The sequence below is a fragment of the Stomoxys calcitrans genome, chromosome 2 (assembly GCF_963082655.1).
Source record: "Stomoxys calcitrans chromosome 2, idStoCalc2.1, whole genome shotgun sequence".
In the NCBI taxonomy this organism is placed as follows: Eukaryota; Metazoa; Arthropoda; class Insecta; order Diptera; family Muscidae; genus Stomoxys; species Stomoxys calcitrans.
Window position 1 is genome coordinate 106,888,940 of NC_081553.1, and position 24,870 is coordinate 106,913,809.

General features: G+C 40.8%; 2 protein-coding genes across 3 annotated transcripts; one reads left to right on the forward strand and one right to left on the reverse strand.

Annotated features, from left to right (window-relative positions):
- Positions 1–2,199: 2,199 nt before the first annotated feature.
- On the reverse strand, positions 2,200–3,131 carry LOC106081813 (glycine, alanine and asparagine-rich protein-like). Of its 2 annotated transcripts, XM_013244027.2 has the most exons (3): positions 3,117–3,131; positions 2,868–3,027; positions 2,200–2,768 (listed from the first exon to the last, which is right to left on the reverse strand). In XM_013244027.2, the coding sequence occupies exons 1-3, from the start codon at positions 3,129–3,131 to the stop codon at positions 2,200–2,202; spliced, it is 744 nt and encodes a 247-aa protein (XP_013099481.1). The 2 variants fall into 2 exon arrangements, with proteins under 2 accessions (XP_013099481.1, XP_013099479.1); XM_013244025.2 differs by having other exon boundaries at positions 2,200–3,027.
- A 19,173-nt stretch (positions 3,132–22,304) lies between these two features.
- On the forward strand, positions 22,305–23,060 carry LOC106081807 (uncharacterized). The gene has a single exon (XM_013244019.2). The coding sequence runs from the start codon at positions 22,305–22,307 to the stop codon at positions 23,058–23,060; it is 756 nt and encodes a 251-aa protein (XP_013099473.2).
- The last annotated feature ends 1,810 nt before the right edge of the window (positions 23,061–24,870 follow it).

The following is a 24,870-nucleotide window of genomic DNA, read 5'->3' on the forward strand; positions in this document are numbered from 1 at the left end:
TTGGAAGCAGCTCAAAATATACCACACCCTTCCAATCCCACCAAATAGACAGCATAACCTTCGTTTGGTGGATATCAGCCTTTGAAGTGGTTTGAGCTGGTTCACCATGCTTGGACCATGATCGTTTTCGACTAACGTTGTTGTAAACAATCCATTTTTCATCTCCAGTTATGATTCGTTTTAAAAACGGATCGAATTCATTGCGTTTAAGGTGCATATCACAAGCGTTGATTCGGTTTGTTAAATTAATTTCTTTCAATACATGTGGTACCCATATTAAAATTGACGCCAAACCAAAAAGCAAGCTAAAAGTAACAGCTGATACTCACAGAAGGAAGAATGCAATTAGAGAGTCACAAGTCGTTGAAAAAATTTGTCAACGCCGACTATATTACTACTATATTACCGACAATTACTTTTTGGGCAACCCAATATAAATGGGGAACAAATCGGATGACAATTGCGCTCTCTAGAGGCTCAAGAACTCTAGATCCCAGATCGGTTCATATAGGGTATGGACCGACTTGGACCATACTTCGCACAGTTCTTGGAAGTGATACCAAAATACCACGTGCAAAATTACAGCCAAATCGGATAGTAATTGCGCCTTCGAAAAGCTCAAGAAATCAAAACCCAACATTGTTTTATATAGCAGCTATATCAGGCTATGGACCGATTTATACCATACTTAGCACAGTTGTTGGAAGTGATATCAAAACACTATGAGCAAAATTTCAGTCAAATTGGATGAGAATTGCGCCCTCTAGATGCTCAAGAAGTCAAGATCCAAGATCGGTTTATATGGCAGCTATATCAGGTTATCGACCGATTTGAAACATACTTCGCACAGTTGTTTGAAGTGATATCAAAACACTATGTGCAAAATTTCCGTCAAATCGGATAAGAGTTCCGCCTTCTAAAAGCTCAAGAAGTCAAGACCCAAGATCGGTTTATGCGGTAGCTATACCAGGTTATGGACCGATTTAAACCATACTTAGCACAGTTGTAGAAGTGATATCATAACACTATGTGCAAAATTTCAGTCAAATCGGATGAGAATTACGCCCTCTAGAGGCTCAAGAAGTCAAGACCTAAAATCGGTTTATATGGCAACTATATCAAAACATGGACCGATATGGCCCATTTACAATCCCAACCGACCTACACCAATAGAAAGTATTTGTGCAAAATTTCAAGCGGCTAGCTCTACTCCTTCAAAAGTTAGCGTGCTTTCGACACACAGACGGACGGACAGACAAACAGACAGACGGACAGATGAACAGACGGACGGACATGTCTAGTTCGACTTAAAATTTCACGACGATCAAGAATATATATACTTTATGGGGTCTTAGACGCATATTTCGAGGTGTTACAAACAGAATGACGAAATTAGTATACCCCCATCCTATGGTGGAGCGTATAAAAATATCCCCATTCTGGGATTCTTTGGAACATTTACGAGAATGGAACTTTTGGAAGTGTTTTACCTCTTGGGGTTCTTCTGTGAGTTCTCCTAAGGGCAGAATATTATTTTGGACCATAAATGCGCTTTTGACAGACGCAACACAATTTTGTAGGGCCGAGGTGACCAACTTTAACCAATAACACCTCAGCTATAACCATATAATTTCATGAAGATATCTCTATCCGTTCCCAAATGACAGACTTATTTCCACTTATTTTTTTCTCATCACTCTGTGCGACGATGGCATAGTTAAATGCATCGAAAAAAAAACGGCTGCTTTGGCGAGGTCATGTCGTTAAAAGGAGCGAAGAAGATTCAGCGAAAAAATCTTTTGAAAGCGACCATAATTTCAAAAAAGAAGGAAAGACAAAATCTGCGATAGATTGGCCAAGTGGAAAAAAAGAAAGATATCTCGAAACTGGGTAACGGGATTGGAGAAAGAGGGCAGAAGTTCGAGGCGCTTGGAAATCGGTTCTACGTTCGACTAGAGGAATAAATGTTCTGTAATGGGCAAATAAAGTAAATTAAGGTCGCATATATATGTATCGCACAATCAACATATATAAATTCCGGCGACCTTCACGAAACCTATCGCAGTTGGCGTCTACACACAAAAAAATTACAAGAAATTTCTTTTTAAAAAATTATTATTATTAACAATTATTACAACTAAAGCTCAACAAAAACAACAAGTCAATTAGGACTCAGGCACTAATTATGGCTACTCAGTTTTAGTGGCGCAAACGGTAACGGAACAACGAAGAGGGCAAGTAAGAGTTCTGTGGGGCCTGGGGAGCTGGACCAGCACGGGCGGGAGCTTGAGAAGCAAAGTTAAGAACGGGAGCAACACCACCATTGACAGATTGGGATTTGCCTCCCAATGAATCGTATTGGCCTTGGATGGCACGTTGGGCATTGGCAGCATCTTCAGGGGTGCGGTATTTGACAAAGTGCACTTCGGGTTTGTTGCTGCTGGCACTGTTGATGGCGTTGAGTTTGTTGGCCAAATCTCCGATATCGGTTTGCTTGTTGAGCACATAGATGGCGGTTTTTTGGCTGGAAGCGGATTTGGCCAAGGCGAGAGCGGCATCTTCGAGACCCTTGTTTTCGGGACCCTTGATGAAGACAACACGAAGAGCTTGTTTCACACTGCTGGCAGCTTTCTCGGCGGCATGGGGATCGGCGAATTCACTTTCGTCAGCGGTGAAGGTGTAGAACTCCTTTTCAAATTCAGCAGCGGGGGCAGGAGCATCAAAAGAAGCACCAGAATTGCCACCTCCCAGACCACCAGAGCTGACGCCTCCGAAACCAGCGGAATTGCCACCGCCCAAACTGCCACCACCTAAACTACCACCACCCAAACTGCCACCACCCAAACTGCCACCACCCAAACTGCCACCGGAGCTGCCACCACCGAAGCCACCAGTGTTTCCACCACCGAAACCGCTACCACCGGCAGCACCACCTGGTGCGAAGGATAATCCACTATCCGAGTGACCAACGGGTTGGTAGTTGTAACCCAACTTGTCGGCACAGGCAACTGCGACCAAGCACAAAACCTTCAAAAATATAGAGGAAGAGACAAAAGGAAGATCATATCCAAGTTAGTCGTTGTTGCCATATAGGTATCCACAGGCGCTAAACTTACAATGAAAGAACGCATTTTTCTCTCGCAGTATTCTAAAGCTTCTTTCTATTTGAACTCTAATGTGTTTCTGTTTGTTCCAAACTGTGTCACGACCTCTTTTATTTATACTCAGAATTCTATTGTCAGCAACAATGGTTAATGATTTTCACCCAGCCGGTAGTCGTTCTTGAGTTTGTAATCGCTGTGTCGGCGTCTTGTTGTTGTTTCCGTTTTCTAACGCTGTGCCGAGAATCCATTAAAACAAGTTAAGAGTAACACCATGTTTGGATGTTGTTGCGTCAGAGAGTATTCGGCAAGACAACATACTACCCGGGGTTACACTCGTCAGCTAACACTAACAAGTTTCCAAGAGGTTTAATTGAGATCTCCAATAGATCTTCACCAACCATCCAACCATCCATCCATCCATCCATCTATCCAGCGATCTGTCCGTCCGTGCATTGGCAAAAATATGTAAAACGCTTTTTAGTTTTTGTTTTGTTGTATCCATATTCAGAATTCACATTAAAATACTTGAAACGGCAAAACATTTTTTGTTCTGGTTATGCTGAACACTTTGGAAGGCTGTTTGAGAGCGAGCACCCAACGTAAGACATTTGCTGTAACAAAAAATATTTGGATACAAAATTATGTTACTATGTCAGTATGTTAGTTGTTTACAAGTGTCAAGTTACAGCATTAACCCACATACATAAGCACCGGCAATGACCATGGCAGATGTGGTTAAAATTTTTGATAAATATTAGTTTTTGTTTTTTAAATAACCACAAAATATCGATGGTGGGCAAATTTGAAAACAAATTGAAAAAAAAAAATATTCTGATGAAATAAGAAATCTTAATTTAAGGATGTCTCTACCTTAGTTTGGTAAAATGTTTTTTTTTTAGAATATATTGTGAAATTGTGATTTCCCAAGGCGAAATGCTACGCCTTGAAAATAAATTTATATCTTAACGATTTTTTCTAAAAAATTTAAGTGTTTTTGTTACAAAACTCATTTCGAGGAAATGTTCTACGGCAATAAATTTTGAAATAACTTTCCTTGTGACTTAGACATTGGTAAAAATTTTTATGCCAATAAAGTCTGTATGTCCATCTAAACTAGAAAAGGGTTGATCTGATTTTCTTGATTTTATCACAGACCAGCTGGCCCGGTGCGCTTCGGACTCTGAGTCCATGTTAGATTGACACTGATTGATTTGTTTAGTGTATTTGTCATCTACTTTAGAAATCATGTCACAAAGCTACCACATGGCCCAGTGCGCTTCGGGCTATGAGTCCATGTTAGTAAGCTACCACATGGGTCACAACAGTTCAAAAATCCTTTTTGTCCTGAAGGGCCTACATGTCAGTTTGATGGTTTTGTTTTTTAAAATCTTTGTACAGTGATCGGTCCCTCTTTTATTTGAGACACTTATTGTGGAAATATGCATATCCTGTTGAAGGGCGGGACATGACCCAGATCCTTGGTCTCTAATATTAATATCTAATTCGTACTCTACTGTCGAAGACCCTTCATTCACGTCCCATATTGTCCTGAATGTCCTACATGTTCTTGGTTTTTTGGGGCCGGAGGCTCCCTAGACAATTTGTCTCAATTATTTATACCAGATTCATAGTCTTCTCCCTAAGACATTTCATTATACCCTCCACCATAAGATGGGGGGTACACTAATTTCGTCATTCTGTTTGTAACTACTCGAAATATTCGTCTGAGACCCCATAAAGTATATATATTCTTGATCGTCGCGACATTTTATGTCGATCTAGCCATGTCCGTCCGTCCGTCCGTCTGTATGTCGAAAGCACGCTAACTTCCGAAGGAGTAAAGCTAGACGCTTGAAATTTTGCACAAATACTTCTTATTAGTGTAGGTCGTATTGGTATTGTAAATGGGCCATATCGGTCCATGTTTTGATATAGCTGCCATATAAACCGATCTGGGGTCTTGACTTCTTGAGCCTCTAGAGTGCGCAGTTCTTATCCGATTAGAATGAAATTTTGCACGACGTGTTTTGTTATGATATCCAATAAATGTGCCAAGTATGGTTCAAATCTGTCCATAACCTGATATAGCTGCCAAATCAACCGATCTTGGGTCTTGACTTCTTTAGTCTCTAGAGGGCGCAATTCTTAACCGATTGGAATGAAATTTTGCACGACGTGTTTTGTTATGATATCCAATAAATATGCCAAGTATGGTTCAAATCTGTCCATAACCTGATATAGCTGACATATAAAACGATCTGAGATCTTGACTTCTTGAGCCTCTAGTTTAATATTCATTTTGTGTCGATGGATATATACCCTTTGTGGGCGTTCTTGGGGATGGGAAGGCTCCAAAAATCCTTGGGCCTAATTTTAAATATGAAAGTTGGTATAAATAACTGGGATAACTTGAAGGGTCTTTGACAGTACGATCGTACGATCATATATATATATTTAGAAACGGCTGAACCGATTTTCTTGAAATTTTTACAGATGGTGCATAATGATCACGCGATGAAAATAGGATACTATATTTTTGATATCTGAAGACCCTCCCCCTTACTCTAATTTTTAGAAACCCCAGATCATGGAGATGGGTTGTGCGATTTAAGCGAAATATTCGTACCCTAAAAATAAAAATTTAGTAACGAAATTTCGGATAGGGTGCCTAGGGGGGCCGCCCCACCCTAAAACCTACCAAACATATATTTAGACCAATCACGACAATATGGGACTCAAATGAAAGGAATTTGCGAGTAGAATACGAATCTAATCTCCAAATGTGGGACCACTTGTCCGGGGGTCCACCCCTTCCCCAAATAGGACTTATTTACTGACCGCGGCAATATAGTGCTTAAATAAAAGGTATTTTAGTGTGAATTTGAATTGGATATCCAAATATGGGACCAAGTGTTTGGGGGGCCGCCTCTCCCCAAAAACATACCCCAAGGGGACAAATTTACAACCATAGCAATATGGGGCTCAAATGAAAGATATTTGGGAGTAGAGCACGAATCTGATATCGATATTCGGGAAAAGTGTCTATGGGGCCACCCCACCCCCACAACACCACCCAAATAGAAAATATTTGCAATATGAGTGTTTTTAGAGTAAAAAACGAATCCGATATATATTTTCAAGTTAAACGTATCTGAAGTTAAAGTTTTTAGGGGCAATACCCCAAACCGGACATATTTGCAGACTTTTGCAAGAACGAGTTAAAAATGAGATTAGAAAACGAATTTGATATTCAATTTTGAGATGAGAATAGAGCTGATATATATATATATATATATACTAGCTGACCCGGGCCCGCTCCGTTGCCCCTTCTTTTAATAGTCGGGTAGTCTCTAATCATTACTAGAGTAAGGTTAAAGAGTACCCACTATAAACCTCGGTTGTTAGCCTTTTCACCTATACCTATTATACGGATCGTGAGAGAACGAGACTATTACTGAATGGAACCAAGAAGAAGGTCATCTTTTGGTATCATAACGGGACACAGAGGATTACGAGTTCAATTGTGCAATATCGGTGCCGCTAGTGTTACCATGTGTAGGGAAGATGATGAAAAGTTGGAGCATTTCCTTTATCATTGCCCGGATTTCGCGGCACAAGACACCGGTACTTAGATAGGGACAAAATACCAGACAGGGATCAACTTAGGAGAGTGATATTGAAAACAATTAAGGATTTTGTAAGTACCACATAATTCCTAACTTAACATTTTCTCTTTAGAGGTTACTTTATAGTTTTTAGAGCGCACAACAAGCCGATTACTGGCTTAAGTGTATATCCATAGCATGGGGCGGTTTAATATTTGCACCCTCTTTTCAATTGCCCTTCAATTGCGCACTTGAAATTCTTTCCAAATATGGTCCAGATTGGAACAATGCGGTGTCCTAAAAACGATGAGCTCTATGACGACGAACTATGGAATAGGAAAAAAGCTAGTGAAAATAAGTTTGTAATATTTTATCGCATAAAGATTGATATCCTCTTCGACTGGTTCACTTCGTTTTGTAATGTGCGTTGATTTATTTTTATACCCTCCACCATAAGATGGGGGGTATACTAATTTCGTCATTCTGTTTGTAACTACTCGAAATATTCGTCTGAGACCCCATAAAGTATATATATTCTTGATCGTCGTGACATTTTATGTCGATCTAGCCATGTCCGTCCGTCCGTCTGTCTGTCGAAAGCACGCTAACTTCCGAAGGAGTAAAGCTAGCCGCTTGAAATTTTGCACAAATACTTCTTATTAGTGTAGGTCAGTTGGTATTGTAAATGGGCCATATCGGTCCATGTTTTGATATAGCTGCCATATAAACCGATCTTGGGTCTTGACTTCTTGAGCCTCTAGAGTGCGCAATTCTTATCCGATTGGAATGAAATTTTGCACGACGTGTTTTGCTATGATATCCAACTACTGTGCCAAGTATAGTTCAAATCGGTCCATAACCTGATATAGCTGCCATATAAATCGATCTTGGGTCTTGACTTCTTGAGCCTCTAGAGTGTGCAATTCTTATCCGATTGGAATGGAATTTCGCACGACGTGTTTTGTTATGATACTCAACAACTGTGCCAAGTATGGTTTAAATCGGTTCATAACCGGATATAGCTGCCATATAAACCGATCTTGGGTCTTGACTTCTTGAGCCTCTAGCGTGCGCAATTCTTATCCGATCAGAATGAAATTTTGCACTACGTGTTTTGTTATGATATCCAACAACTGTGCCAAGTATGGTTCAAATCGGTCCATAACCTGATATAGCTGCCATATAAACCGATCTTGGGTCTTGACTTCTTGAGCCTCTAGAGGGCGCAATTCTTATCCGATTGAAATGAAATTTTGCACGACGTGTTTTGTTATTATATCCAACAACTGTGCCAAGTATGGTTAAAATCGGTCCATAACCTGATATAGCTCCCATATAAATCGATCTTAGGTCTTGACTTCTCGAGTCACTAGAGTGGGCAATTCTTATCCGATTGGAATGGAATTTCGCACGACGTGTTTTGTTGTGATACTCAACAGTATGGCTTAAATCGGTTCATAACCGGATATAGCTGCCATATAAACCGATCTTGGGTCTTGACTTCTTGAGCCTCTAGAGGGCACAATTCTTATCCGATTTGAATGAATTTTTGCACGAAGTATTTCGTCATGATATCCAACAACTGTGCCAAGTATGGTTGAAATCGGTTCATAACCTGATATAGCTGTCATATAAACAGATCTGGGGATTTGACTTCTTGAGCTTCTAGAGGGCGCAATTCCTATCCGATTTGGCTGAAATTTTGCATGACGTATTTTATTTTTACTTTCAACAACTGTGTCAAATAAGGTTCAAATCGGTTCATAACCTGATATAGCTGCCATATAAACCGATCTGGGATCTTGACTTCTTGATCCCTAGAGGTCGCAATTATTATCCGATATGCCTGAAACTTTGTACGACGGATCCTCTCATGACCATCAACAAACGTGTTGATTATGTTCTGAATCGGTCTGTAGCCCGATACAGATCCCATATAAATCGTTCTGTCTATTTTACTTCGTGAGCCCCAATGGGCGCAATTCTTATACGAATTGGCTGAAATTTTACACAGGTCTCCAACATATAATTTAATTGTGGTCCGAACCGGACCATATCTTGATATCGTTTTAATAGCAGAGCAACTCTTTTCTTATATCCTTTTCTGCCTAAGAAGAGATGCCGGGAAAAGAACTCGACAAATGCGATCCATGGTGGAGGGTATATAAGATTCGGCCCGGCCGAACTTAGCACGCTTTTACTTGTTTATTCTACCGTCTTTCTTCGTTTTTAAGCCGACCACCATAGGATAGGCGTATCCGAATTTGGTTATTCCGGTTTTAGCAACTCAAAATATTGATTTGTATATATATATTCTTGATCGTATCGACATTTTAAGGCCAACTAGCCATGTCCATACCCCTCTCCGTTGGCCTGCGAAAATATCGGCTCAAATTCGGATATAGCTACCATATGTATTGTTCCTTCGAATTAACTTCATGAGCCCCTAGAAGCTGCCATTATTATCCCAATTGGCTCAAATTTTGCATGCAGTCTTCTGTTATGACTTCCAACAATCGTGACAGCTATGTTTAACCTGATATAGCTTCCATATAAACCGATCTCCCAAATTGACATCTTGAGTCCCTAGAAGCGGAAAAGTTTTATGCGATTGGGCTGAAAGTGTGCATATAGTGTTATGTTATGACTACCAACATCCCTGGCGAACTTTGCCCAAATCAGTCTATAATCTCATAAAGCTCCCATACACACCCATCTTACGAATAACTTTCAACTGCTCTTAGAAGCTTAAATTTTTGGCTTTAGGATCAATGGGATACATAAAGTAAAATTATGTCCTTCAGATAAGCTCCGTAGGTGTAAATTTTTGGCTGAATTCATGGTGGTGGGTTCTCTAGATTGGAAATCACCGCCTATGACGCTGAACGCCTGGGTTCGAATCCTGGCGAGACCATCAGAGAAACTTTGTAGCGGTGGTTTTTTCCCTTTTAGTGCTGGCAACATTTGTGAGGTACTATGCCATGTAAAAACTTCTCTCCAAAGAGGTGTCGCACTGTCGCACGGAGGCCCCTTATCATTGAGCTTAAACTTAAATCCGACTGCACTCATTGATATATGAGAAGTTTGCCCATGTTCCTTAGTGGAATGTTCATGGGCAAAATTGCATAAAGACGTATCTCCCGATTTATGGTCTCAAGCCCATAGAAGGCATATGTTTCTTCCGAATTCGAGGTAATTTGATTAACGGTGATTGATGTAAAACATTTGGCCAAAATGAATGAATGTCTCGAATCAGGAGGAAGTAGGAGATTCCTATTTGCATATAACCGTCGTATAAACTACACACTGATTACGTCCTCACAAGGTAACTGGAATAACCATGGCCTAGCTCTTTTCCACACACAATAAACACAAGTATTTTTTTTTTTTCAAAAATTATTATTATTAACAATATAACAACTAAAGCTCAACAAAAAAACAACAAGTCAACTAGGACTCAATAACAAATTTTTAGCTACTCATTTTTAGTGACGCAGACGGTAACGGAACAACGAAGAGGGCAAGTAAGAGTTCTGTGGAGCCTGGGGAGCTGGACCAGCACGGGCGGGAGCTTGAGAAGCAAAGTTAAGAACGGGAGCAACACCACCATTGACAGATTGGGATTTGCCTCCCAATGAATCGTATTGGCCTTGGATGGCACGTTGGGCGTTGGCAGCATCTTCAGGGGTGCGGTATTTGACAAAGTGCACTTCGGGTTTGGTGCTGCTGGCACTGTTGATGGCATTGAGTTTGTTGGCCAAATCTCCGATATCGGTTTGTTTGTTGAGCACATAGATGGCAGTCTGTTGGCTGGAAGCGGATTTGGCCAAGGCAAGGGCAGCATCTTCGAGACCCTTGTTTTCGGGACCCTTGATGAAGACAACACGTAGACCTTGTTTCACACTGCTGGCAGCTTTTTCGGCGGCATGGGGATCGGCGAATTCACTTTCGTCAGCGGAGAAAGTGAAGAATTCCTTTTCAAATTCGGCAGCGGGGGCAGGAGCGTCAAAGGCAGCACCAGAGTTGCCACCTCCTAGACTGCTGGGACCAGCTGAACCAGCAAAACCACCTCCTAGACTGCTGGGACCAGCTGAACCAGCAAATCCGCCTCCAAGACTGGAGGGACCGGCAGCGGCACCAAATCCACCACCTAAGCTGCTGGGTCCAGCAGCAAAACCAGCACCAGATTCAGTTCCCGAACCTGGGGCAAAGGATAATCCACTGTCGGAATGACCAACGGGCTGATAGTTGTAGCCCAATTTATCGGCACAGGCAAAGGCCACCAAAGACAAAACCTGCACCATAATAATAACAAATAAAAAGTTAAGGCTCGTTGGCTTGTCTTAGATATCCAGCATGTTGAGGAGACTTACAATAAAAGCACGCATGTTTCTTTCTATTGAGATTCTCAAGATTCTTGCTTCTTCAATTCCAAACAAATTCTGTTGATGTCAATCTGAAAAACATGGTCTTTTATTTATACAAAAATAAAAAAAAATATTTTTCCAGATGCCCACCACGTATGATCATTCAGTCGAATTATTTATTAAAAATATGAGATTTTATTCGCTATGGCTAAAATAATCAAAAAACGCCGTACCGGCCAATATGGAAAACCACCTACAAATCTTTGAATGGCCTATAATCACCTTTGCTGGCATTCTTTCGGGCCCAGGTGGTTAAGCTGGTAATGGTGGCCGTCTTGTAGCCCTTGTTGGCATTACACCCTACCCTACCCTACGACTGGCTCCATGTCTGTTTTTGTATTTGTGGGGCTTTGATGTTAGGGGACGATACGCTTCAACTGGGCATTTTTGCATATTAATTTTTGATAAGCCCAGTATTTAGTTGTAAAGTTGTCATAATTGTTTTTGAGGAATGTGTATTTTATGATCACGTTTTTGTCCCGCATCTCAGTTTCGTTAAATTGTGGGTTTCTAGCTCAAATCGTAGAAAAAAAATCCAATTAAATTTTTTTTTTTTTTTTTTTGCTAGCGATTTTGGTTCTTAGCCAACTCTGCACAAGATGTAGCAACATCTGTTTTTTTATTTTATTTTTATTTCTATTTCATTTTTTTTTTCTTCTGTTATTCGATGTATGTGGGTTAGTAAGAGTTTGTTGAACTTTTCACAAAAATTATGTGATCAAGAATTCTACATTTGAATTTTGTTGATTGGCGCCGTCTGTGAATATTATGCAAGACCAGCATTTGGCGAGATGATTGCCGGCTTCTGCTGCTTCATTGGGACCAGGTTAGGAGACAAGATTGTTTTTCACTTTCGTTATCGTTAGCGCCGTTTACTGGTTTGGCACATTCACCGCCGTTGCCGTTGTCGTTGTCGCCACCGCAGCCTCCGACGCTGCGGTCAAGTTGAATAGTCATTAATTAGCTCTTTTTGTTTTGGAACGATCAAAGCTCAAAGGCTTTTAACAACGAGTGTTCCGCATATGTCAACACACACTAAAGCCGGCAAGGGAACCTCGGAAACCGAAAAGAGTAGAAAAAAACCGCTGATAAGCAAAATATTGAACGCGCTACTTTGTATTTGGAAATTTCCCTACCACCGTCTTACTTGGATACCAGAGCCGCAAAAAAAAAACCCCAAACCACATAAATTAAGCCGCAGCTTAAGTGCTGCACCATCATGATGATCTTGAATGAGAAATTATTGAGAGCCAAGTATTGAAAAATTCAAAAAAAAAAAAAAAACAGAAACAATTTTGAGTGATTATTAAATTATTTTACTAATGACTTTTTGTTGTAGATTTTTTCTTCGGTTTGTTTGTTTTATTTAGTTTTTTTTTTTTTTGGTTTTAATTTTTTAAAACCTTAAAAATAGAATGTGTCAATGATGGTGTTGTGAAATCATATCATTTAACGAATTTCAGCAAATCATCAGTTTTTTTTTTAATGAATGGATATGGATTTTGAAATATGATGTGATACCATAATGAGTTACCATTCGAACACCTTCCACTTCATTCAAGCAGTGTCCTCTAAACATTAAGAATTCACTTAGTATTGAAATAGAACTTTGGAAATCGAAGGAAAGAACTTGGTTGTCATCATTAAAGTTTTTAAGTTATGTGATAGCTCAAGATGCTTATTAGCGATTATAAATAAAAAAAGCATGAAAAGCGATAATAAATTCAAATTGACATCCTTATAATAAAAGTTCCACCACTAGGATATACATCTTAGCCGCATTTTGACAAGATTTGTAACCCCAAGAAATATATGCGGGGGATTGGTAAACAGCTACATCAAAATATAATCCTATCTAGGCCCTACCAGGAAAGGATGTCAAGGGTGCTAAAACCAGATAATTTAACAAATTTTGCCTAAATAGGTTGAAGACGCATCTTGGTGGCCATAAAACATTAAAATTAACCGGGAGCGAATCCGAGTAATAAATGCGCCTTTTATGGGCTCAAGACACTAAATCGCAAGATGAAGCGATATGACAGTTTAATCCAAATATTCAATTCAGATTTTGAGGAGATTGTTCATGGGCTTCAGACCCGTAGTCAGAAGATCGAGTTATAGTAGATAAAGCTGCCACAGCTATATCTGAATATGGTCCGATTTGGACCAAATAAGGCACGGATATTGAGGGGGCTGGTATACAGGTTAGGTTAGGTTAGGTCGAAAAGAGGGTGTAGATATTAATCCGCCCCATGCCACTATGGACATATACCTAAGCCAGAAATCGGTTTTTTGTGCGCTTTAAAAACTATAAAGTAACCTCTAAAAAGAAAATTTTAAGTTAGGACTTCCGTGCTACTTACAAAACCCTTAATTGTTTTCCATACTATTCCCCTAAGTTGATTCATGTCTGATATTGTATCTGTATCTGTTGTACGCGAAAGCCGTGCAATGACAAAGGAAATGCTCCATCGTCTCATCATCTTCCCCGCAAGCCCAACACATGCTATCACTTGCGGCACTGATTTTACATAAGTGAGCTCGTAGTCCTGTGTGTCCCGTTATGATACCAATAGCTATACTGACCTCCTTCTTAATTCCTTTCCTTTAATAGCCTCGTCTTCTCACGATCTGGATTTTCGCACATCTGGATTTTCGCCGTCCTACCGACCTTTTCGCTGTTCCACAATGTTGCATGCGCATTCGTCGCCCACTCCCTTAACTCAGACTGCGTTGACCCGAAAGGCTTCGGGTTAACCAAGTTTATTGACGGCAATTCTCTGGCCTTCACCGCCAAATCGTCTGCCCTGTCATTCCCCTTACTCCGTTATGGCCCGGCACTCAAACAATGAGGATTTCCCATACTCAGAGAAGGCGTTAATCTCCTTCTTACACAGCACTGTTCGTGACCTTACCGTATCGGTTGTTATTGCCCTTATGGCAATTTTACTGTCGGTAAAGATGTTCACAATTGACGTCCTCGCGTTAGCAACACACCACTTCACGCATTCCGTGATCGCCCAGATCTCCGCCTGCAGGACCGTATTATGGTCAGGCAGTCTAAAACAGATCTCAGTCTCTGGGTTCTCAATGTAAACCCCCAGGCCCACTCTGTCCTCTAGCATACTAGGGTTCCGTCAATCCAAGACTGTGCCGATGGCAGCAGTGCCTCGCACTCGACTTCAAGGTTCATCTCAAGTATCCGATCGGAAACCTCTTCCCTTCCTTCCAGGTTTTCTATCATCGCCTCGATTATACGGCGATGGTATAAGCTGCCCCTATCCTCAATCCATTTTCCCATCGCCTTAAGTCTCATAGCCTCAGTGGCTGCCTCACACTTAATCTGTATGTCAATGGGTCGGATATCTAGTATAGTCCCCAGTGCCGTAGTGGGCGTGGACCTCATCGCTCCGCCAATGCCAAGACAACATGTTCTCTGAACCCATTGTATAGTCCTTATGTTGCACTTTTTCTCCATAGCAGTCCACCAAACTACTGAGGCTTAAGTAAGTATTGGTCTAATCACGCTCCTGTAGAGCCAGCGGACTATCCTCGGATTCAGGACTCATTTCGAGCCTACGGCTGTCTACATAGTGCCCAACATCTGTGAGTTTTATCAGTACGCTCCTGAATGTGACACTTCCAATTCAGTTTCCTGTCCAAGATCACACCTAAGTATTTGACCTTGTCAGATATCGAAATCGTCTTATTGAGGAAACGTGGTGCGTTAAATGGGCCTACCTTCGTCTTTCTCGTGAACAGGCATATTTCAGTCTTCTCTGGGTTAACATTGAGACCTCTGGGTCTAGCCCAGTCATATGCCAGATGCAAGACCCTATCGGCTCTTCTGCATAGCTCGTTTGGTTCCTTACTCCTTAGAAGTATTATGACATCGGTGCAAATCCCTCCTTAGTCAGCATCCGTAATAGGTAATTTATGGTGGTCACCCGTAGGAGTGGCGATAAAATGCCCCCATTTGGCGATAAAATGCCCCCCTGTGGGGTGCCCTGTGCCACTTTCTCCCTTATATTTATGCCATGGTACACACAATTTAACCACCTGTTCCTTAGCATATGGTTTATCCAGTCTCTAAGGACCGGATTGGATCAGTGTGTCGCTCCGCACATTGTTAATAACCCTCTCGATGTCATACCATCATACCATGGCATACCGCCAGTGAGTACGTTTTGGCATCGAAGGATTCTTCTATTTGATGCATAACCTCGTGCAGGGCAGTCTCCACCGAACTTCCCTTGACATAGGCATGTTGTTTGTATTTATGCAGTTCGCTGGATGTCATACTCTTAATCATGGTGTCCACAATACATTCCATGGTTTTGAGTAGAAAGGACGTAAGGCTTATGGGTCTGTAGGCCTTTGGTGTCGCATAACTTGCCATGCCGTGCTTGGCTCCTTGCCTCCTGCCAGGCTTTCGAAGTATATGAAAGTCCTAGGTACGCTGTGAAAGTTTTGGCCAGACGAGGCGCCAGATAGTCTACCTCTTTCTGCAGTAATGCCATCAGGTCGGGGTGACTAAAATGGTTTGAAGCTCCTCAAGGATTCCTTCACCATAAGTTCCGTAATTATAAATCTTCGGTCAACGTCATTATTCCAAGATTCCGGTGTCGCCGTGAGTCCCTTCGTATCCGGTGGAAAATGGGTTTTCATTAAAATCCTCAACATGTACTCCATTGTCTCTGCTCTCACTCCCATGTCGTCTACTAAAGTTTCAGTTTGGACATGGGTTTTTGGGAGAAACTTTTTTATCTTGGCGGCGTGATTAACACTATTGACCTGTTCGCAGAAAAGCTTCCAGGAGGCAAGTTTTTCCGCTCTGGTAATCTTATTGTATTCTTTGAGCCGTGTTTAATGCGCATCCCAATAAACTTCCGCTTTTTTACGACGTGCTCTGTTAAAAAGTCTGCGGACCTACGGCTAGTATAAAAATTGCGACTTTTATGGCCTTAAGACCCTAAATCAGTATATATGGTAGCTATATCTTAATAAAATCCGATCGGGGCAATATACGGTTCAGTCATTTGTGCTCCGAATTTCAGTGAAAATAAATACACCTTTTAAGACCCTAAATGGGTATGACAGCAATATCTAAATTTATTCCGATATGGACCGTCGCGGCGCAGAGGTTAGTATCTCTGCCTATGACGCTTTACAAAGTTAATTTCCATTGTTAAATTTCTCAATTCTTCGTGGTATATTTGGTTTTTGCTGGTACTGTTCTTCCCCATATATTTTTATACCCACCACCATAAGATGGGTGTATACTAATCTTGTCATTCCGTTTGTAACACCTCGAAGTATTCGTCTAAGACCCGATAAAGTATGTATATTCTTGATCGTCTCGTCGTTCTGAATAGATCTAGCCATGTCCGTCCGTTCGTCTGTCGAAATCACGATACGGTCGAACGCGTAAGGCAAGTCGTTTGTACAGATACTTAATATCGATGTAGGTCGTTGGGGATTGCAAAAGGGGCCTTATCCGTTCTGATTTAGATATGTCCCCCATATAAACCGACGTCAATCATGAAGGAGTTGGAGTTTCTAGGCACCAACTCTACCGTAAGAAATTTTATTAATAACTTTGCTTACTAAAAAATGCATTACGGCAGGCTTGGAGTCTGTGGATCCAAAAAGATGGGTCAGCAGAGGAACACATCCAGGAGGTGTACTGTCTCCTCTACTTTGGAATATAGCCATTAGTAATATATTATTGTCTATGGAAGAAAAAGCCGTAAAATTGGCCGCATATGATGACGTGGCAATTGCGGTTAGGGGAAAGTTTCCCAGCACTCTAAGAGATATAACTACAGAAGTAGTTCTTTCCAGCAGGAGATTCAAGTTGCCTACAGTGGAACCTGTCTCCTTGGGTGGAGAGAATGTTTCATTTACAGAAAGCGCAAAATACCTGTGTGTGTTTTGCTGGACAATAAACTGAACTTCTAATCCAACATTTTGGAAAGGGCAAGAAAGGCCACTCTTGCCCTATACACCTGTAAGAGAGCCATTGGCAAAAGTTGGGGATTTAGAGCCATGCATTGGGTAGATACATCTGTTGTCAGACCTATTATGCTATATGGTGCTAAGTATCTGGTGGATAATTAATCGGATCCAAAGGCTTCTTTGTGCATCACAGCCTCACTGAGAACGACACCATCTAATGCACTGAATTTAATGGTACATCTTCTGAACATTGTGGCTACCCAAATTGCAGCGACCACTGCCGTGATGTTAAGGGAGCTTTCTCATTGGTCATGTGGCGGCCACGGACACTGTGTTATAATTGATATCCGATATTCCAGGCAGTGTGGATTACACTCTACCTGAGCAGCTTTTTGATAAAAATTACTGTACCACCTGATAGATCCGATTGGAACTACGGTAACAGAAGTTACATAAACTTCTATACGGATGGTTCCAAACTAAACGACCAGGTGGGCTTTGAGGTGTACTCTAAAGATCTAGAACTGGTCATATCGAAGAGGTTACCCGACCACTGAAGTGTGTATCAAGCAGAGATCCTTGCAATTATATAATGTAATTACGACGATTGGCATAAATATCTTCTCAGACAGCCAGGCAGCCATTAAATCCCTGGAGAACGTATTACTGAACACAAAAACCGCCCTCGACTCTTGCGGATCTCTCAACGAGATAGCTGAACAGTTCAAAATTCACTTGTTCTGGGTGCCGGGCCACAGATATATCCCAGGGAATTGTAAAGCGAATGAGCTTGCGAGACTAGGATCTACCCTACGCATTCCAGGGATACTGGAATCTGTGAGTATGCCTCTAGCGACATATAAGCTAAGTTTTCAAGACCAGCCCCGAAGCACAACGAATGAAAAATGGTCACAAAGAGGGGGCTATGAGCATTCCAAAACTATGTGCCTAATATAGACTTGAAGAGGTCTACTGCTTTGTAAGTGTCACATGGTGTGAGGTGGTGTGGTCCTAACGCGACAACTTCGAGTGTAAACATCTTTACGGACATTAAACTGGACATCATGGATGTACCACACTTCCTCTATCTGGTGGTACACTTCCTCTATCTGGTGGTACGATTTCGGTATCTGACAAGGGTAAATACTTATGAGTGATCTTGGATAGTAAACTGAATTGGAAGTGTCACATGATATGAGGTGGTGTGATCCTAACGCGAGAGCTTTGAGTGTAAACATCTTTATGGACAGTAAACTGTCCATCAGGGCAATAACAACCAGGTCGATAAGGTCACGAACAGTTTTGGAATGTAAGAAGGAGCTCAACACCTTCTCTGAAGATAAAACGATCCGCATCGTTTGGGTTCCGGGCCATAGCGGGGGAAGTGGGAATGAAAGTGCGGACGATTTGCCAATGAATGCGCTCAATAAACTTGGTTAACCCGAAGGCCTTGGGTTTGACGCATCCCCATTGAGGGCGTGGGCTACGAACGCGGAACAGCGATATGGTTAGTAGGATGATGTAAATGATATCTGCTCACGATCCGGATAGTGATAAGACGATTCTATACCTGAAAGGAAAAAAGGAAGTGATTATGGCTTTCGGTATCATTACGGGACACATAGAACTATAAGCTCACTTATGCAAATAGGTGCTGCAAGTAATAGAATGTGTAGGGCATGTGGGGAAGATGATGAGACTTTGGAACATTACCCGGTTTTAGCGTCTAGCAGCCATCAGCACTTTGGTGGAGACACGTTAACCAACTTAGGGGCGTGGTATGGAAAATAATTAGAGATTTTGTAAGTAGCACAGAATTCCTAACTAAGATTTTTAGTATTTAGAGCACGTAACAAGCGGATTACTGGCTAAGGTCTATGTCCATAGTGGCATGAGATGATTTAACATCCGCACACTCTTTTTAACCTTACCTAACTGAAATATCTGTTTTGTGATTTGGGCTTACAATGGAGCGAATAAATAAAAATTCGTATAAATCGTACCACCCGTCTCTGACATATCTCGGATGTATTGCAAAATAATTGGACTCTTCGTCTTCGGTTAAGATTGGCTTTGCTTGAGAACTTTATCCACCTTGGGGTTTTGGCTCTTTTGACCTAATGTCATATCCCAACTTGAAATTTCCAACTACTACGATATTGACCTTAAAATTGTACCACAGTGATATACTCCTAGATTTGACTAAATTGCAAGAACCTTTTTAAGTGCGTAGCTATACCTGTTTCCTTGGTGGGTAAAAAATAGTTTCAATAGACCCCGATACAAGAAATCACCCAGATACATTTTTGGGTAAGTAAGCTATGGATCTTGGATCCACAGAGATATTGTTAGCCTTAGTTCTCTTGGAAATGCAATGCGATTGTGTGATTGCCAAGATAAACAAGTAAAAAGGCGTTAAGTTCGGCCAGGCCCAACTTTGAACGCCCACCACCTCAGGTATATATGTAAATCACCTTTCGTCATAATCCGATGAAATATGCATAATCCGATGAAATATGCATCCCATAGCAGGGACATCGAAATATGGGGCGATTTGGACCAAATTCGAATAAAATATTGAGTGGTAATGTGATTGTTCAATTTTGTTGAACACAATATTGGTATTTTTTTAGCCTTATCCAAATATAGACCGATCTGAACCATATACGAAGCGGTTGTGGAATAGCCTAACATAAGTCACTGTGACAAATTTCAGCGAAATCGGATTATAAATTTGCGTTCAATGGGCTAAGACTTTAAATCGAGAGATCCCTCTCTACGGCAGCTATATCCAAATCTGAACTGACCTAAGTTAAATTAAAGAGAGATGTCGAAGGACCTAACACAACTCATTGTGCCAAATTTCGGCGACAACGGACATTAAATGCACCTTTTATGGGCCCAAAACCTTAAATCGAGAGATCGGTCGGTTTATATGGCAGCTATCTGCAAATTTCGACCAATCTGGGCTAAATTGCAGAAAGTTGTCGAAGAGCCTAACGAAACTCACGGTCCCAAATTTCGGCGAAATCGGACAATAAATGAGCTTTTTATGGGCCCAAGACCTTAAATCGAGAGATCGGTCTATATGGCAGCTGTATTCAAATCTGGTCTGATATGGGCCATATTGCAGAAGGATGTCGAGGGGCTTAACAAAACTCACAGTCCCAAATTTCGGCGATATCGGACAAGAAATGCGCCTTTTATGGGTTGAAACCCTTAAATCGAGAGATCGGTCTATATGGCAGCTATATGCAAATCTGAACCGATCTGAGCCAAATTGAAGAAGGATATTGAAGGGCCTAACACATTTCATTGTCCCAAATTTAGGCGAAATCGGACAATAAATGCGCCTTTTATGGGCTCAAAACCTGAAATCGAGAAATCGGTCTATATGGCAGCTATATCCAAATCTGAACCTATCTGAGCCAAATTCAAGAAACATGCCGAGTGGCCTAACAGAATTCACTGTCCCAAATTTCAGCAAAATCGGATAATAAATGTGGCTTTTATTGGCCTAAGACCCTAAATCGGCTTATCGGTCTTTATGGGGGCTATATCAAAATATAGTCCGACAAAAAAAAAAAAAGACATAAAAAAAGGAATCTGTGCAAAGTTTCAGTTTAATATCTCAATTTTTGAAGACTTTAGCGTGATTTCAATAGACAAACCGACGGGCATGGCTAGATCGTCTTAGATTTTCACGATGATCAAGAATATATATACTTTATAAGATCGGAAATGGACATTTCGATTTGTTGCAAACGGAATGACAGAATGAATATACCCTCATCCTTCGGTGGTGGGTATAAATATGTGGTGATTGGTTTAGCCTGGCCAGCTACTATTTCTCCAGCCTAAGTAAGGGATGGCTTATCGTTATTGGATTTGCAAGCATGCACTAGTGGCCTAGAAAAACGGTAGCCTTGAGATATCGGTATTCTGCTCAATATCTAAACTAAGAGGCTTTATCAGAAACCTCCACAGATCAGTCGAACGTCGCACAGTGGGTCAATCTGGGGAAAAAATTGGAAGCAAGTCCACAATGTTTTACCTGTTCCTTTGAGCGGTAAAAAATGTTCTACTTATCTGTAGAAGAGGACATAAGCTTTCAGGAACAATACCATCATAAAAGCCTATGTCCTTGTCTACAAAAATGCGCTCAGATCAACAGATAAAAAGTTGTTGATTTTTGAATCGATCTCTCTATTTTACTTCTTGAGCCCCCAAAAGGGCGCAATTCTTATTCGAATTGGCTGACATTTTACACAGGTCTCCAACATATAATTTAATTGTGGTCCGAACCGGACCATATCTTGGTATCGCTCTAATAGCAGAGCAAATCTTTTCTTTTATCCTTTTTTTGCCTAAGAAGAGATGCCGGGAAAAGAACTCGACAAATGCGATCCACGGTGGAGGGTATATAAGATTCAGCACGTCCGAACATAGCACGCTTTTACTTGTTACTTCTAGCACTTCTTCAATAAATAGCTTAGCCAATAAACAGGCTAGTGATTGTCCTTTTCTTTTCCATCTATTGTCTTTGGTATAAAATGGAATGAGCAGGGAGCAGGGTAAAAGTTTGGGGCTTTTATAAAGACATTAGCTTTATTTTATTAAGTCAAAGCCCTTGTTTGACCAACAAATTAAATTGGACCCCATCCAAGTCTTATACAATATCAGTTCCCCCATTTAACATGATTATGGTTTGGATCAACAGCAATAATGCCTTAAGTTTTAGCCTTCTACGTAAGATTGCTTCTACAAAGCCAAAATTCCATCGGGATTCCACTAAGTGGTTTTCACATACCAATATGACATTAAGAGGCGGTTTCTTGGTAGATCTATTAAAAACATTAATATGTTGTTTAGTTAATTCCACATCATTTTATTCTTGTAACTTATGTGACATAGTAACAGCCATTATGCGAATGAAAAGTAGTCGCTTGTGTGAGCACAGAATTATGAATCAACAAAACGCATCAACCAATGATGAGGGCATATCTACGTGCATATGAACTTAATAAGGCATAACGCTATTAAAATTTTAATCCCCTCGTAAGCGTCGGAAATTTTTACTTTAATTTGATAAAATAAAAAATAATCCTCTTTAATATATAAAAGAGTTGAGTAGCTCGGAAGAGATCATACAGCAGCAAACATTCTTCCAATCGAAAACTAAAATTTGGAAAACAAATCAAAGTTTTAAAATGCGTGCCTTTATTTTTCTGTATTTTGTGGCTGTTGCATGTGCCGACCAATTGGGCTATAACTACCAACCAGTGGGTCATTCGAATTCTGGATTATCGTTTGCTCCTGGTGCTGGTGGTTCTCTACAAGGATCTCTTGGCGGTGCCAGCAGTTTGGGTGCCTCTGGTCAAGCTCCCTCTTTCGGCAATGGTTTTGGTTCGCTCGACACTAGCTCTGGCCTCAAAGATTCTGGCTCAAATTTAGATGATGTTGATGGTGATTTCCAAAAGGAATTCTTCACCTTCTCTGCCAACGATGAAGATTTCAATGAACCCAATGCCGATGAACAAATTGCCAGTAATCTAAAGCAAAGTCTACGAGTTGTATTCATCAAGGGCCCCGAGAGCAACGGTTTGGAAGATGCTGCCTTGGCTTTGGCCAAACAAGCCTCTAACCAAGAGACTGCCATCTATGTGCTCAACAAACAAGTGGATCTCGCCGAATTGGCCAACAAATTGAATGCTGTCAGCAGTAATGGCAACAATAAGCCCGAAGTTCATTTTGTCAAATACCGCACTGCTGAGGATGCCGATAATGCCCAAAAAGCCATTCAAGGTCAATATGACACCTTGGCAGGTAAATCCCAAAGCGTCGATGGCGGTGTAGCACCTGTTATCAACTTTGCCTCTCAAGCTTCTGTGCCAACTGCCGCTTCCACTACTGCTCCTCCTTCTAGCTATTTGCCTGCTTCCATTTTCCGTCGATACCGTTCGTAAGTTTAAGTGAGAGAAAAATAGTATTTCACAAATTTGTTATTAGTTATTTAGTGCAATAAATTGTTTTTACTTAAAAAAAGTTTCTTTCATTTGATAGGAGTAGAAATGTAAAATTATCTGAACTGTTGTCTAACGCCTGAAAACTCGTGAAGTGGATTAGACATTTTGGTCCTTTGGTCTGGAAAGAGGAAAATGCTATAAAATTTGTTGATATCGGAAGTGGGGCGGACACTTCCCCTACTAAAAAAACACCACCTAATAATTAAAGTGTACCTACTGGGACAATATGAGACTCAAATCAAAGGCATTCGGGAGAAGAATACGAATTTAGTATTAACCAGTAAGTAAAGGCAAAAGTAGGGCACCGACCATATAATACCCTAAACCTACCTACTACGGCCATATAAGTGCAAATTAGGCGATACATATATATGGGAGCCTCTTAATCTGAATCGATTTTGATGGAATTTTACAGATATGTTAAAACCGGTACCAAAACAATCCCTGCCAAATTTTGTGCAGATTGGTTGATATTAGTTGTTTCTACGGCCATTTAAGTGCAAATCGGGCGATACATATATATGGGAGCTATATCTAAATCTGAACCGATTTTGATGAAATTTTGCAAATATGTTGAATTTAGTAATAAAACAGTCCTTGCCATGTTTTGTGCAGATCGGTCAAAAATTTTAGCTACCACGGCCATTTAAGTGCAAATCGGGCGATACATATATATGGGAGCTATATCTAAATCTGAACCGATTTCAATGAAATTTTGCAAATATGTTCAGATCAGTAACAAAGCAGCCCGTGCCAAGTTTTGTGCGGTTGAAAATTGTAGCTACTACGGCCATTTAGGTGCAAGTCGGGCGATACATATATACGGGAGCTATATCTAAATCTGAACCGATTTTTATCAAAATCAATAACGTTCGTCCTTGGACCAAAAAAGTGATATGTGCAAAATGTCGTGATAATTGGACAACAAATACGACCTGCACTTTGATTACAATAATACATGGACTCACAGAAGGACAGACGATCGGTATACTTATCAATGGGTCTAGCTCTTCTCCTTCTTAGCGTTGCAAACAAATGCACAAATCTATAATATCCTGTACCACAGTGGTGGTGTAGGTTATAAAAATTGGGTACGGGTACCTAGGCATATTGGACGATAATGAGAATATGGGGCTCAAATGAAAGTTACTCAGGAGTAGACTACGTATATAGTCTAGAAGTAGCAATAGGCTACATAATTTGTTTGTATGTAAAGGGGTGGACTCTTATTTGGACCCTTATAACAAAAGGTCCACCCAAAAATTAAACTGAATCTATTGGGACAGTATGGAACTTAAATGGAAGGTGTTCGGAAGTAGAATACGAATTTGAAATCAACAAGTAAAAGCGTGCTAAGTTTGGCCGTGCCGAACTTATATGCCCTCCATCATGGATCGCATTTGTCGAGCTCTTGCCACGGTATCTCTTTTTAGGCAAACAAAGAATTAAAGAAAAGAATTTCTATGTTATTGGAACAATATCAAGTTATGGTTCATTCCGGACCATAATTGAACTGAATATTGGAGACCACAGTAGAAGTCATTGTGTAAAATTTCAGCCAAATCTAGTAAGAATTACGCACTGAAGAAGTAAAATAGGGAGATCGGTTTATAGAGGAGCTATATTAGGCTATAAACCGATTCATGCCATATTCGACACGTATGTTAAAGGTCATGAGAGAAGCGGTTGCACAAAATTTCAGACAAATCCGATAATACTTGCGCCCTCTAGAGGCTCAAGAAGTCAGATC